Raw genomic sequence first — 16,948 nt, 5'->3', positions numbered from 1 at the left:
TCCCCCTGTTAGGCAGCAAAGCAAAGATTGAAGTGGCATCTTGCAGCTACTCGTGTTGGGGACAATCAAAGAGTCATCAATATTCCAGAGTGAAAATGTGTCTGTATCGATTTTAGGTGTGGGGAACATTAAGAGATGTCATCCATCATAGCTGACTGGCAGTATGTTTGGGGAGGGTGGGCTAAAGCATGGAGGAATGCCAAAATACTCTTACAATTTGGCAGCTTCATGAAAATAAGATCATCTTCCCTGCAACCTAGAAAACTGAGTCTGAGATTAATTACTTAACTCTTAGTACTTTTGAACTCGGTGCTTATTCCTAAGCTCAGCTGTTCTTTTACAATAACATTAATTTGAATATTTTACAAGAACATTTGAAGCTTATTTACGGAATCATCCAAAATTCTTCATTTTAGATATATATGGAGAGTTGATTGCTTTTTCCGTAATTGGGATTGCAACTGTGATCTTTTATAAAGCTATTATTAGTCCCAGTATTATCACAGCTGTAGCTTCCAGGACTGATTGAGTTTAGAAATGACTCAGTTTCTTTTAAAGGCTAAGATGAGCTTTTATGGGAAGTTTCAGTACAGTTAACCTGGCCAAGCTTTAGGATTGGTTGTGGCCTCAGTGTTGTACATTTAAAAATGGAATGGCTTTACATTCTGTGCCACTGTGACTGCCTGCCAGTCCTTGAAATATTCCAGGCGGTTACGTTTCCTTGGAAGCATATGCGTAATCATATTTGAAGAAAACAAGTTGTAAATGATTGAAGTTATCAGTGGTCACTGTATATAAATTGGCATACTGTGTTAGGCTGAAAGACTGTTTCTATATGCATAAGATATGTATAAAGCTATATACTGTGTAAACCCAGTTGTTTGCTGTTCGCTTGGAGAGAATATAGAGGTCTCTCTGTTTCATCAGTGCAAAGCAAAAGGAACCACTCTAACAGATGGTGCTATAGCTCTGCTTTTTGAGAGTTATGACCCAAGTCCAAGATCTAGCTTATAGGGCTGACTGTTCTTTCTGCTAGCAGTGCTACTTGTTTGTAATGAGGTTTCACAGTGAAATAATTTGTGAAGGACTTACGTGCTGCAGAATTTTTTAAGCACGTGGCTGGGAGTGATGGTGAAAAGTGGAATATAGCGCCAGGTGATACAGCAGGAGATATGAAGCAATTGGCAAAACTGTTCAAGAGTTTGAAGATCATACATTTGAAGATCAATAGTATTCCGTGATTCCATATATCATCCTTGGTGTGTGCATATGAAATTCTTTGAACAGTTCAATAGAGTGTAGGTATTTCCCCAGCTGCTGTGCCCAGTGATGTGTTGTTCTCAGAGTCCTCTCCAGGGAAAGGAGGACAATGAGAAAAAACTTGAGACCAACCATTTTAGCTATTAGAAACCATCTCAGCAACTGTAACTGGAGTTTTCCAGGATGGCTGCTTTATGACCTCTTGGCTCATTCTGAGTAACCCAACTACGTCTGTGCAGAACATCTCCATTAGGATGATAAATGTGCCAAGAATCTCAAATTTAACATCGAGTAAACCTGCTAGGTGATATTTATATTCCAGGTGTCTCTCACAAATATTTCTTTTCCTTACAGAATGTTTTGTGTGTTTGTTTGCTTTATAAAAAGATGCCACATCCTTGCCTGTGGCCAGACTGAAGGATTGTGTCAGTGGCATGAGTGCATAAATGCAACGATGATCAGAAGTTCATCTTTGCAGTGCCTTGTCGTTGCTGCTTCTCTGTGCAGGCTGTTCCCTCCCACTGCACAGAAGGGTCTCTGCAAAGCTGCAATTTATGTTAGCTGTGATTTGAGGTTAAGACAGACTGGCATTCCCACAAGGAGTGTGCCTTTTTCCTCTGGCCAGGCCTTGCCATCCTAATAACAGCCACACCAGCTTGCTGTGTGGTGTAGGTGCCTGTAGGGCTCCCTTTTTGCTGGTGCTGAAGATCTGCAGCTCTTAGTCAGAATGGGCTGGTTTTAATTTCAGCTTTTTTCTCTCACTCAAGCCTGTTATGGGGAAGTAAAGAGAAACATACATGGGCTATCTCTTTGGTTTTATTCTTGGCTACCCACCAGGGACAAAACCTAGGATTCTCCACTGTATTCCACTAATGTGCTGCAATTTTTACCACTTTGAAATGGGGATAGACCATGTTCATTCCCATCTGCTAATTTTGAATGCTAGTAGTGCTCTAATTTTGTATGAGTTCAAATGACTGCTTAAATTTTGTGGCAGCAAAGAATAATACCCATGAATGACCAAGCTTGGAGCACAGCTTGGGCCTAGATATTTGGTTTTTGAAAAAGCATTTGGGTTTTGAGTATAATTTTTTATCTTAAAGAAAATTCCTAGTTTCCATCCCCGCATCTTCCTACCTCTCCTCACACATCCACAGTCCATACTGCCAATGCAAGTACTTCTTTTTCACTCGCACAGAGGAAGGTGGTTGCAGGGAGAAATTTCTGGCAAAGAATATAATAGCTGCATTTGTAGGAGATATTTTCCACAGTGGGGAGGTGGAGGATGGGGAAAGTAGATGGGGGAGTGGAGTGAGAAGTGGCTGCCTGCCTTGCATTCTCAGGGAATGCGAAAACTAAATGTAACCCCTTCTCTTCACAAGGTAAGCAACTTGCTGATGTTACACAGTAAATATTCAGGCACCCGTGAGGTGATGTGGCAACCACCAGTTTCAGACTCACCAAGTGCAAGGGTGATTTGCACACTCAGAAGGAACTGCTCTTTGTAGGAACATATTTTTATTCTGAGTTATTTGCTCAGATTTTAATGTATTTAAGATTAGGACAGATGCAAGCAAGGAGAAAATAAAACCCCAGACTAGTTTGGTCTGCTTTTTCTGATTCCTTTTATTGCACATTTGGAAGATGGTCCTCAAAACCTGTGCATTACTGAATGCCAGGATGTGGGACCCACAGGAGCTGGGAAGTTTGAATGTTTGTTTGAACTTTATGGCTCTGACTCCTCTCTACCAGTACCCAGAACAGTAAACACTATATTGTTCTTACATCTGTTCTCTCTTTTCCTTTAGTGTGAAGAGTAACCAATTTTTTTCTCTCTTTTTTTTTCTTTCTTTTTTTTTTTTTTTAAAGGATGATTCCAGCTACAAACAAAGCCTTTGTTGTAAACAACCTTGTTTCTGGAACAGGATATGACCTCTGTGTCCTGGCAATGTGGGATGACACGGCCACAACCCTTACTGCCACCAATATTGTGGGATGCGCCCAGTTCTTCACCAAAGAGGACTACCCTCAGTGCCAGTCAATGCACAGCCAGTTTCTGGGTGGGACCATGATTCTGATCATTGGAGGCATCATTGTGGCAACTCTGTTGGTGTTCATTGTAATACTCATGGTCCGCTATAAGGTCTGCAACAATTCCCAGGGGAAGATGTCTAACGTCAGCAATGTCTACTCACAGACAAATGGAGCACAACCAGTTCAGAATGGAGTCTTGCCCCAGGTCAATCCCAAAGTGGTGGTCAGAAATGAACTTATGGAGTTTAACTGTCAGTCTGCGCGGAGCAGCATCTCCTCTTCCTCTAGCTCTGCAAATAGCCGCGACTGTGATGACTATAGCCTCCAAAGTGAACAGGGCACATTGTCCAGTAAGTGGAGGCCTCCTTCCAGGTCAAAACACAATATTGACCGGCTAATGGGAGCTTTTGCCTCCCTGGAACTGAAATGTCAGAAAAAGGAGGAGATGACAGACTCCAGAACTTCCACAGTGGCCCGCCACTCGGACAAAGAGCCACTGCTGGGCCAGCCGGAGTCCAAATTTCGCAGCCTCCTCATGTTGCCTCTGGAGGGCAAAACTAAACGTAGCCATTCTTTTGACATGGGGGACTTTGCCACATCTCAGTGTTGCACCTACCCAAAAAAGATAACAAACATTTGGACAAAGAGGAGCCTCTCGGTGAATGGCATGCTTTTGCAGTATGATGACAATGACCTAACAGGGGCGAAAGGGACTTTTGGGAGCTCAGAGTGGGTAATGGAAAGCACAGTGTAAATATCAGTGTCTCTCCCCCTTCTCTTCTCCCCTCATGTGTTATAAAGCATGGTTTGCTGCAAGGCCATGCATTTGGAAATAGAGGGGAGGAAATGTTTTCAGTTGTACTGGCCAAAAAGATAGATAAACAAATAAGTAACAGGGATACTAAAAGAGAAAGAAGGTAATGAAATGTGAATAGGTACATATGGCACCATTCTTGTCTGGCCCCAACTAAACCATGTGTGAATGTTTCAAGGAACTTACTAGTTGTATTTAGCATTGTTTTCCAGAAGTTACTCAGACTCTTGGTGAACCGTCACACAGGATTAAACAAGGAGGATGAAAAGGGGTTTAACAGCACAAATTTAATTTTACAGGGCTTCTTTCTATTTTTTTCTTCTCTCTCTCTCTCTTTTTTTTTTTTTTTTTTTTAGGGCACTTCTTTCTTTTCTTTGAAACACAGAAACACAGAAATACCCTTCTGTGGATATAAGACTGGTGCTAGGATAAATCTGGTTGTCATTGCAAATGACCTTCTCAAAAGTGCAGGCAGGGCATCCACAGGGACAGATCAGAGCAAATTGTTCAGCATAATCTCATGGTGTTAACTGTGACATCTGGGAAAATACATGTTGTTGAGTGGGCTTTTGGATGGGATTTGATGATTTCTCTTCTGTTTCGCCTTGTTACTGCTTTTGAGTTGTTTTTTCCCCACAGCAGAAAGTATGTTTCCCTGCATTTTTTGGTTTTGTTTTCAGTCACATCAAATCCCCAGATGAAAAGGAGGATATGTAAAAAGGTCAAATTTCTGATGTACTGTATAAACCACCTCCAATACAACCCCTTTATATCCTAGAAAAAATTAAATCTAGGGGCTAATAAATTTTTAAAAAATCATCCTCTTTCTTCCATCTTCTTCATAGTGTCTGCTTGTCAATGGTCAAGGCAGATTGCAGCACCTACTGATATCTGTAGGGGTGCTGCTATCAAAGATGGGAAAAATAGTAATCAAGATTTCCTCTTAAAGGATAAAGAAAAGGAAAACAAAAGTAGCTCCCATGAACTCTCCACATTATGAATACCAATGGCTTCTGGCAAAGGTCACACTACCATTCCATTCAACTGACAAAGAAAACACAAACTTTCACCCTATTGTGACAAAAGCTCTTTGTCTGTACAGTTGCAGTGACACGGCCTGACTGTATCAGTAGCATCACAGGAAATGTAAGGTTTTGTGTATTTCAGGGGATTGGGTATCTTCCAAAATAGCCATGGAACCTGAATTAAATTTGAGTGTCTCAGAGTAGGGGGTCCCCCATGTGACCCCTGCATTACAGACAGCCCTTCCCCAGTCCCCAGCGTACTCCTACCCCTCTGTCTCTCACCCTCACTAAGGTACTTGCTAAGAACAGGAGCTCTTTAGGGCTTGTAAACTGATTCTCAAATTTGGTTTTGGGGAGCATTGCTGTGGTTGTGGAAATGAACATGGCCCATGCAGCTGAATTCATTGTTCTGGACAACTTTACTGTGATTTCCAGCATTCTGGTGGCTACTGCAACTGTCCTTTCATTTGTTTAGTTGGCTCCTAATGATCAGCTGCTGGGAACCATTCTGAAATTGTACATTGTTACTATGGTTTTGTAAAAGACATGTGGAGAAAGGGCGCAAGGCACAGAGAAAATAACACATGAAAAAAACTCTATGTATATTTTTTTTAAAGGTGCAGAAATATATTGTGACATGACTGTGTACTTGATCTTGTATTCGTCACGTTTCCTACTTGGAGTTTTAGAAAATGCCATCCCTGTGATCAGAATATTTTTTCCTTTATTTTCTTTTTTTTGCTACAAAATGTACAGTAAAAAACATTCTTGGGGAAAAGAAAAGTACGTGCTTTTCATTTATTTGCTGTTCTGTGGTCTGCTTTGAAACCTAAGGAAGAGGCAGTAATTATTTTTTAAATTATCTTGAAAATTTAGATGTTTGCTTTTTCTTTCCCTCAAACTATCTTTCACTTCAAGATTTTAGTTACAAAATGGGAATCAAGAAACAGACCTTTTTGGAATGTATGAGAAAAAATCTTATAAAAAGGTATTTAACTTATTTTTCAGTGGTTACATTTAAACAGATCTATATGACTAATGTATTTTAAACCCTGATCCAAAATCTGCAGAAATAAGAGGAATCCTTTTTAGGCTTAGGACCTGACTTTGTAGGTTTTTGCTCTGATTATTGTTCACAGTCAGCACTAATATATTCAAAAGAGATCTAGTCAAACTTTGTTTGCAACATCTTTCAAACTCTCTGGTTTCCTCAAGCTTTCCAAGAGGAATGACACCTTTAGTGCAAGAATCGACGTCATTCAACTGTCCAGATGGCACATTCACATTAACTATAAACAACATTTATATTTATGTTTTACTCTTGAAGACGTTCATTTTCTTTTCCTTGTTACGCTTGTGGTATGGTTGGACTTTTTTATTACATTGCTGCTTTGCTTTGAACATGACATCTGGGTTGTTTTTAATCTCGGCATTGAGTTCATCATCAATATTAGTAGCATATGCAGCCGTGAATTTTCAAAAGCAATATCCTACACTATTTTCTTTATTAACAAGGAAGACATCTCTCACTTTCTCATTCAAGATTAGAGAAAGTTAGCTAACAGATGTTGTTTTAAAATAATGGATAGCTGCCAAAGAACCCAAGTAATGAAGTCCACAGTCTAACAGCTGCATTTATTACTGTTAATCATGATTTTAATTCATTCAGCTTTAATAAATGAGGCTCAACCCACATCAGCAAATTTGCAAACACTGAGCAAATAAAATGAGTGCCCTGCAATTACTTTTGGTGCTCACAGCATTTGAGAGGAAGAGGACTCAGGGACCCACAGGTGAGTCAGGGAGTCTCATGGCGAGTCAGCAAGTGGCCAGCCCTGTGAGAGGGATGGAGCCAGCCCGAGGCAGTGCTGCCAGTGCCTGGGCACTGCTGGGTTGTGATCATCCTCCACGCGCCACCAGCCACTGCCCTGCTTACACAGCTGGCCCAAAGGGACCTCTGAAATTATCCCATGGCTTTCCCTTTACAACTTTGAGAGCTACTGAACACAGTTCTGTCTTTTGGGTTACATCCCGAACCCATGCCCTAATTGCTAATGCACAAGTGTGACTCCAGCTTCTTCCACATGTAATCTGACCAATTTCTACCTTGCCTTCGTTTTGCCTCCATTGCCATGTGTGCACCTCACTCAGCATCTCTGGATTTGGTTATTTTTCTGTAGCGCTGCTCTGTGGTAGGGATTCTTCCTTGTTCCACTTCTGCGAGCAACTGCACATCAGTGGCTGGTGAAATGATATACAGATATCCACTTACCTGGGTTTAATAAATATTTTCACACATCATTGAGGAGCTGAGCTAGCTCCAATGGCCAAGTCCCCTGGTCTCGTAACCCTACACTGAGAGATTTATACAGGCCTCAAGTAAGTGTGCTACCTCATAAATTAACATGTGATACTATGATGTGCAGCTATACTAACTGTGCTTTAGATCCAAGTGTCAAGTAGAACAGATAGTAAGAAAGACAACAGAGATCAATAAGAGCCTTCTGAAAGAGAAGCCTGGGAAATTAAAGGTGCTGCAGAATTTAAAGTGAAGCCTGTGGAAATAATAAAGACAACTGCATATGTATATGTAACTCCTGTAAGTTAATTTTTTTGGTATTCTTTTATAATAGTGGAATAAGCTTTTTTTTTTTTCTAAAAATATACACCATTTACTTGAAAGAGCAGGACATGATTCCACTGTGAAATTCTGCACACAGTCCTGCTAAAAAAAAACCAACCCAAATCCCCAAAATATCATCCTGGAGACTATTAAACAAGCTGATGAAATGGAAATTTCTGAAATTAGTGATGATGTGGATTTCATTTGATGTCTGCTAGGAACCAAATGGTTGTATGAAATGAAAATAAAAGTCTATAAATGTGTGTATGTCTGCATATGTACATATGCATAGCAAAGCAGACAATGTTTTTTGCTCACAATTTATACCCTCCTTACAGTTTTCATGAATTGGAATATATTTTTGGTTTCAAACATCTTGTCTGAGTTTGCCAGCCCTAGAGTACTGCAACTGATTTACTTTTCCCTTATCCTTAGAGGAAGACAACCTTTTTGTAAGTCTCCAAACTACACCCAATACTTGGTTACAATTTGGATTAATTCACTTGTAAAGCAATGCATACAAAACAAAGCAATGAAAGATACCTCTGCCCTGCATGATGCAAGACTAAAAAAAATGGTAGCTCTTCCTTTGCTAAACCAGTTTATATCCCATGCCATGGATTGATTCACTCTGGAAACAGAAGAAAATAATATGCTTGTTTCATTCTCACTCATCACCCAGCAAAGGGTAGCAATGACAGATAACCAAGTAAAGCCCTTGGAAGTCTCCCAGTGAGTGCAATAAATGCAGCAAAGATTTAAGCACTTTCTAACCTGGAGGCCAATGAATAATTCCACCCAATAGCCAAGAAAACATTTCAGTCTTTGAATAGCTTGAGTGTCACATCTGTTTGCAATGCTTTGTACCCATTAACCCGTGGGTAACCCACAGCACACCATATGGTGCATGCAACACCCTCTTCTATCCCTTGCAGTCTATTTCTCTGGAACTTTTTCACAGTGACTCCCTCCCCTCTGTGTTCAGTGTTTGTAATTCAATACTTGGACAATTCTGGATGTGTAATAATATTCTGGATGTGGACCTAACAAGTGACATTATTAACATCTTACATGTTTCAACTTTAATTTACCCTACACGTGATGAGGGGACCCCTCCAAAAACATTAAATTAGTTTTGGGTTTTGGCTGTAAGCCAGATGAAAACTAAAACAAAGAGTACCTTGAAACCCTGGCTTTCAGTATAGGAATTTTATGTTTTGCAGTATGTTTTCCTTGTTCTCATTAATTACTCCTTAATCCCCAAAGGAGCAACATTCCCTAGCATCAGCTGTCAAAAGGCCCTACTATACGAAACAGTGCCAGATGCTTATTCCCAGTATTACACTCCCCACAGATGGCAAATGCCAGAGATATAAATATATATCCAGATATAGTTATATCAGCAAGCATGTACATTTGTATTCATGCGTACATCTTCATGTGAACACATGCACATTTGTGCTCTTTAATTGTATGTTTTGTGATGTACAGATTTCCTACTTAGGTAATAAAGGAACATTTACTTTTTTTTTTGAAATATTAATGGGACAGAGAGAGAACAGAAACCTCCTCTTTCTAGGAAGCAGATTAATTGATAATCTGCATCTCATCCCAGTTGTGAGAGTTCAGTGCTTCAAATGAACTTAACTGGAGGTGAGAAGATTCCACAGCAAAGGCTCAACTCCTACGTTAGGACATTTATTCACCTGATTCTCCCATCACATGCTGCAGATAAATCTCCTGTCAATGAGGACTCATGTTCTGCAGGGAGACAAGCAGCTTTAGGGCACTACTGTTCTGCATTCACTGCCCCGTTTGTGTTTTTAAATGTACTGACAATGTTGTGCTTTAGTTTGTTAGCTGGTTTGTTTTTTGGGAAGGGGCAGCATCACATTATACTGAGTCATATGAGGAGCATGGACATAAGGCTAGAGAAACTGGTGGGGAACAGAAACATTGAAAAATCAATGGCCTGCACTAGGAGGAAGTAAATTCTGACTTTAAAATCTGTAAATCTTACTTTGGAAATAGGAGAGGAGAATGCTCCATTAGTTACCTGTACAGTACAGAGGTGGGCATCAACTTACTGTTAAAGCTGCTCAATCATGTTTGCCCAAATATTTTCCACGGAATGAGAAATTGAATAGATGCTTTTTGTGACATTTTTCAAGTTCCTTCTGTGGGACTAGTTTATTTTAAAAGTATCAATACTCCAATCCTCTTCCCTGCAATAAACAATGCAGGAATATTTTAATACTGAGCAGTCAATTACCACCTGCACCATTTATGAGTCAAATCACAAGATGGGTGTCTGCAAAAGAAAAAGAGATGCTATTGTTTCAAGGAAGTTGGTCCTCTTTGCCAGTGTTATTGGTACATCATTATGAAATGTAGAAGCTGAGAAAGCATAGGCAGGGCTGCATGCAGTGGAATGTCTACTTTTACCCTGTGGTAACGAGGCTTAAACAGAAATCCAGCGAGGGGATGTGTTAATCTTCCTTCCTTTGAACATGACTCAGATATGTGAAATTTCAAATAGTTGAGCTTATAAATCTGATGCACCATAAACCGAAAAATGGCACTCATTGGGCTGGTGTGATCCAAGAGCTACTGCAGCAGAGGGTTGCAGGCTGGTCACTGGTGGAACTGGTGTCACGCACAAAGGCTGGGCCTGGTGAAGCGGGATCCCCAGGAGGATACCATTGCACAGGTCACAGCACAGACAGGAGGCATGGCAATGTAAGAACATGTTAGACCTGCTAAGGCCAACAAATTGCTCTTATCCTAGTATCCTGTGATAGTGTTCAACACTAGTTACTTCAGAGAAAGTACCTCCAGGAAAACTTCAGAGAGGTCCGTCCCAACGCCTGGTGGGCTGGGAGTCCATACCCTGTTCTTCATAACGAAGCAAAGAATTTCTTCCAAAATTCACACCCCAACAACTAAAGCACAACTTAAAACTAAATCTGGGACAAGAATGAGCTCTGAATGACTCATTCTGTTTTGGAGTTTCTGCCTCTGAGCCTGTCAAGCCCAACTTTAAAAAAAAAGAACAGTCCTTGTCATTTGAGACTAGGTTGCCTGAGGAGCTTGGAAATGGACAGGTGAATATTTACAGAGATGATGAGAACATTCTTCATTTGCAAGAAGGCCAGAGTTCACCTCCTCTGTGTCTCACTGTCACTAAACACAGGCAAAAGTGCACAGCAACAGCATTGAAACAAGTAGTAACTTTATCAAATTCAAAACTCTGTGCTGTAATGCAAAAAAAAAAAAAAAAACCAAACTGACTATCACCTCAAAAAGTGCCTTTCTCACATGGTTTTTAAAAACAAAAGACCAGATATTTTCTTTTCCATTCACATACCACTCTGGATATGCATATAATACAAAATTTGTATAGAAAAAAGATCCAATCTTCCAAGAGATGTGTACCATTGCACAGTACCAGGATGTGTACTAATATTTGAAGATGAGACAGGAAACTCCTGGTTAGCACCAATTTGATCCTAAGAAAATGACGTCCCTAGATTTAAGATCAGTAGAAGATGATATCGTGCTGTCTTTCTGTTCAATACAAGCCACAAGATGATGGTTTTCTATTGAAAAAACCCTAGTGGGATTGTGGACCCTTAAAGTCAGGTTGTGAGGCCAGTGCAAAGACCAGTAGGTGCATGAAAACGCAAAAAGTTCTGGGGTCATTAGTACAAATGCTTTTAACAGCTGTCAGAGAGCCTCAGCTTGCTGTATGGTTGGGCAGCCTCACAAATGTACCCAAAATGACTACACAGGCTCAAATGATTGAAATGTAACTGCCCATAATATGCTGAGTGGTGCCTAATGGTTAGCATTTGTTAGAAGTCATGAATACATACGAGAGCAATACAGTTTTGGCTGCAACTTCTGGGCTACAGTTATCCGCACACTGCTGAGTGTCCAAATCACTGTGCTGCTGCTGGCCTTGGCCACCCAGAGTCTGAGCGTCAGAGCCACCTGGGTTGGAATTCCCCCACAAAGACCACCAAGCATGATCTTGAATGAGGTTGAGGAGCTTGTCCCTTCTTAGAGAATGTAGGTTACAGATCCCCACCAGGACCTTAGTCCAGAAGGAGGCTCCCTGCTTCTGCCATCTACACCAGCTTGAGTTTATTTGCTAGGGAAGGATCACACATCTCTAGCCTGGTCTTCTGGGACCCAACACCTAACCTCCCCCTCCAAGTTTCATACCTCCTCCATTCCCTGTCTTCACTGATTTATCATTTTATTTCAAGCAATAGGCTATTTTTTATCTGCCATACACCTCAGCCCAGCTGATGCTATGAAGTAGCCACACACCACAGGAGAATGGGTAGTCTGAATATGGCTGATGTGCTTTCTGGCTATACTCCTTTCCCGGTTACCCAGACGCAACTTTGCTGTTGACTACAGTGACTGATGATTACAATTACAGTTGTTTGAGTTATTCAGTGTAACAAGACAACCAGATGAACTGAGCTCCTTCATCACTCACAAACTGAGGACCCAAATTTCCTGAGAGGTATCTGTCATGCTTCAGTGTTTTCTCAACAGGTAGCAAGAACACAGTTCAGTACTGGGGACCTTGCTGCCTTTTCACTCCTGATTAGTAGTTCTGAGGTGGCCATTTCAGGCTGATTTCTTCAGAACAACTACAAAACAAAGAAACAAAACGTCCATAAATGCACTGACTAAACAGACCCATTGGTTTGTCATTGTTCCAGCAAGAGACAAAGTATAGACCTTAGGAATATCAATCTGGTGACCCAGTTTTCAAACAGCTAAAAGGTATTACTATGTCAGGTATGTTAGATTTACTGTTAATGCTTCTATGTTTAAATTGTACCTGGCATTAATATGGATTACACCTGGTGAAGAGCTTCAGAATTAATCTCTAAGACAGGTGACCTGGATCTCATTTTAGTGAGGAGAGGATCTCATACCCTTCAGAGGTCTCATCCTCTCCTGGATATTTTTGAGAATCTGCTCAGTTTAATGAGCTAATTACTATATATGTTTATATACCTATATAATTTCACCCCTATAAATATAAAGAGTGCAGCGTAGCATGTTCCCCTCATCCATACTACTTGTGGTGGGTATAGATGGGCCATACTGCTGTTCAGAATGAAATCCTGTACATTAGATCAAACACCTACCAAAATCCACCAGTGTAAATCTCCAGTCTTTCAAGAATGGATGTACTTCGGAGTTATACCCCAAGCACAAATCGGAGTGGGACAATTAGAACTAAATTTGAAATAACCCTTGACAGAAACATTCATGTATGCTTTCTGCACAAAACTTCAACTCCAAATGTGCTGAACAGAGGTAGATCTGCATTCTTCTGGTCTTAACCTGCCTCATAACCCATACCATAACCTAGCCAGTGCTAGAGAACTGTATAAATTATAGCAGTTCTACAGGTCTAAATTTTTGTCTCCTTTTCTGTTATCCTCAGCACATCCAACAGGATTTGTTTAGCAGACTTCCCAAAAGAGCTGGGGGATAGTTTTTTCCTGTAGTGGTAAGAGTCTTCTTTGGCTGTTTTCTTCCCTGTTATTTTTTACCTGGTACAAAGCCGCTGATGAGGGAATAAGGCTCTCTTTACCACCTTTGCAGGTGAAAACCCAGCCAGACTCAAAATGTGTTTGGTTCCAGTGTGCCTTGTCTATCCCACGTTATCTTCAACTCATAAATATTTATGTCAGTTATTTCTCATTCATATGACTGCATGGGGAATGATCCTTTTACCACTGCCTGTATTAGCATACAATACTCCCTCATGAGTACAAGTATTCTCCATTCGTTATTTGTTGTTCATCATGTCTTCTTCATTACTTGGCCATAGCAAAAGCTATTCTCACCTGGCAAGGGACTAGAAGTAATAACATTTGATCTACCACAAATAGCTATATAGGGAATGTAACAGCTGAAATTAGCAATATAATCACAAATCCTAGAATAAAATGTCTTTCTGCAAAATTATGTGCAAATGAGACTAAGATTTGCTAACATTAGGGTAGGTCAAAAGCAATTCATGAATGGAAACACAAGAAGAACAGAACAAATCAAATTCATTAGATGATTTATTTGGAAAATTGAAGTCTAAGAGTTTTAATGGTGAGTTAAAATGGAAATGATGATGTTTCCTGAACTGCATGGCATTTACTGCATATACAGTCAGAGCAAGAAAATCAGCTGTGAGGCTAACATAGAGTTATAGCATGCAGTTTGTAACACTATAATTTCTCAAAGGGTTGTGAAGTTCCTGAAGAAGGAATGCAATTACCAGAAATGGGATTAACTAATAATAATTAATCAAATTTGAATCCTAATTTGAAATGCATTTCCTTAATGTCCCTTATGGAAGGGAAAATGAAGGTACTGTATCTAAAAGAGTTTTGAAATAAATAAATAAATATTTAAAAAAGGCTGAGAGTGGATTTGCAATCCAGGCCTAATGCTCAGTTTGCTCCTAGTCTCTGGATTATGGGAGATTATTGCAGATCAAACCCCTTTAACAGAAAAGAACCTTTTAAATCCACCTCAGCATTGCCCTTATTAGGAACGAAGGAGAGAGACTCCTTCCACTGGGAGAAAGAAGCCCTTAATTCATGGCTTGTCAGAAGAAAGGTGCTTGCTTCAGCATGGAACCAGGTTAGTTATGGCCCTAATTTACACAGAAGCATGTCGTCCTGGTGGAAGGGATGACACCTTTAAGTAATAATGAACAAGCGTGCGTTGACAGAATAATAATCACAGATTGAAAAGGTTACAGCAGAGAAGGTGGTAAAGCTAAGTGCCTGCTTTAATTCTGCTGGGTACCATAATATCAGGAGTCGGGAGCTGCACTTACAATATAAAATAACATTAGTGTGGCAATTAGGACTTAATGGTTTGTGGAGAGAAGTCTGCAAGACTTTATAAAAACATCCAAATTAGTCTGTATTCAAGTTTTACTTCACTCTTACTTTTTTCTGGCCATCATCTCCCTCAAAGGCAGAGTTCTCTTAAAATACAGTACACAAATGCTAGAGGCATCAGGGCTGCTTCTCAGTTTGTATATACGGGTATAATCTCAAGGACACCTTTGCCCATTTATCCCAACTGAAGAATCTGGCCTAGGGTGACTATGAATAAAATCGGAATGCTCCAGTGGGTAAACAAAAACCAGATGTATATTGACCTGGTCTCCTATTCACAACATTTTGACCTCTCAAGCTGCATGAGACATCTAGTCCCAGTGTTTAAAAATCACTGCAGACAGCCTACAATACTTAGAAAAATATGTCTCAAATGGGAGCCTTTCGAGTGAATTCAAACCCCACAAATCTCGTTTGGTCCTTCCCCCAGCCCCAGAAGGAGATCACTCAGATTTCTGAGAAATAATCTGCATTTTTTACAGAGTTCCCCTGGATTCTTGATGGTCCTGCCATCATAGCAGCGTGCCAATGGCCTGTCAGCACCGGGTTTGGCAGAAAACCCTGGAGTGAGAGCAGGTAGAAATTTCTTGATGCAGGGGAGATACGATGCAGGCAAAGAGAGGGCTTGGTTTTTTGCAGTCCACTGCATGGCACAAGACCTGTGGCCATCTGCACGGCCAAGAACTTCCGTGAAAATATGTTTCTTCAATAGTCTTCATTTCAGTGGTGACTGGGTACCTAAAAAGCTTCATGGAGTAGGATCCTAGTTTTGTTGCAAGACCAGCATGAGTCAGGTCAGTATGAGACTAGAAAACGAGAATACAGCAAGCTGGGGCAGGAGAAGCAAGCTTATTGACTCATGGGTGTAGCAGTGGCACTTTGTGTAGGTGTTCTCACCTTCACATCTCATACATCCTTGTTACCACATGTCATCACACACCTGCATTTAGCAGTGCTTCCATCAGGCTCCTCACGGCAGCTCCCTCCACTGCATATCCAAGATGCTGACAGGAGGGAATGGGGAATTCTGCTGGGTTCAACTAAAACGGAGTGACTTGAGAATCAAGGATGCCTTTTAGGACAGCTGCTCCATAATAGCTCTCCTGCTATGCAGCCATGAAGCACCTACCCAGGTCATTTTCTTTTCTGCTTTAGAGACTATTTTACAGAGGTATGAGTAAGAGTCTGCTTGTGTGTCAGGCTTGGTTTACATGATTTCCCTTTACTTTCCTCCCTTTCACACTGTGGGGCAGAAGAGTGAGCTTAAATTCAATAGCAATAAATGCACTGAAGAATCACAGAATGATATGGGGTTGGAAGGGATCTCTGGAGATGATCTAGTCCAACCCTCCTGCCAGAGCAGGTCCACCTAGAGCAGGTTGCACAGGAACATGTTGAGGTGGGTTTTGAATGTCTCCAGAGATGGAGACTTCACCACCTCTCTGGGCAGCCTGTGATGTGCCCCACTTGGTGCATAAGAATTTAAATATTTAAATACTGAGTTTATCCTTTTGTCAGATACACCTTTTAACATGGTATTCTGCTCTTCATTCCATCTGCTGTGTGGGAAATCTAATCTCTTAAATTAATATATACTTATACATATATATGGCCAATGTATTCTTTTAAGCGGATGCCTCTAAAGTGGGAGGGATTTATGTATTGAATACCAAAGAATTGTACTCCTGACTTTGATCTCGCAATCAAGGGAAACAAAGTAGGTTTGTCCAACACAATCACTGCAAATTACCTCACAGGGGAGCAGTGAGGATTGACTCCTAGAGTAGAGAAAGGTGGATTTGCTGAGTCTCTGGGAAATTGAGTGTGTTTTCTTGTTAATCCCTTAGGCATAAACTCCCTTTGCCATTGCTGAGTCAGTAGTTGAACACAGTGCTCTTTGGGCAACCAATAGGTGGGGGGACACACCTGGTAGATGGGTCAGAAGATGCAGCTAGCTTTCCTGCTTCAGTCCTTAACATCATGAGGGTGGTTACCTGTAGAAAGAGAACAAACACAGTCTGCTAGCCCATGCCCAGCACTGTACCTTGTTAGTGCCAGAGGATATACATTTACAGCAGCAGTAGCCGTTCATGCAGAAATATGAAGATTTCTTTGTCCACAGTATCATAAAACTGATTATCCTGAGAACTGTCCTCCATTCTTTGGGTTACTGAACATATTATTGTGTCGTATTTGTGGTCCCATAGTACTAAATCCAGTATATTTAGACCTATCTGAAAAGCTGGACCTG

At 40.7% G+C, this 16,948-nt stretch overlaps 1 protein-coding gene across 1 annotated transcript in view; it reads left to right on the top strand.

Annotated features, from left to right (window-relative positions):
* Positions 1-4,048, top strand: part of LRFN2 (leucine rich repeat and fibronectin type III domain containing 2) — a 40,263-nt gene extending 36,215 nt beyond the window's left edge. Inside the window, exon 2 of the mRNA XM_074168750.1 lies at positions 3,130-4,048. Coding sequence (XP_074024851.1) covers positions 3,130-4,048 — 919 coding nt within the window. The remainder of the gene's footprint in view (positions 1-3,129) is intronic.
* The last annotated feature ends 12,900 nt before the right edge of the window (positions 4,049-16,948 follow it).

This window comes from Numenius arquata, chromosome 2 (assembly GCF_964106895.1).
Source record: "Numenius arquata chromosome 2, bNumArq3.hap1.1, whole genome shotgun sequence".
NCBI classification, from domain to species: domain Eukaryota; kingdom Metazoa; phylum Chordata; class Aves; order Charadriiformes; family Scolopacidae; genus Numenius; species Numenius arquata.
The sequence above is the reverse complement of the archived record's forward strand: the minus strand, read 5'-3'. Positions and strand labels throughout refer to the sequence as shown.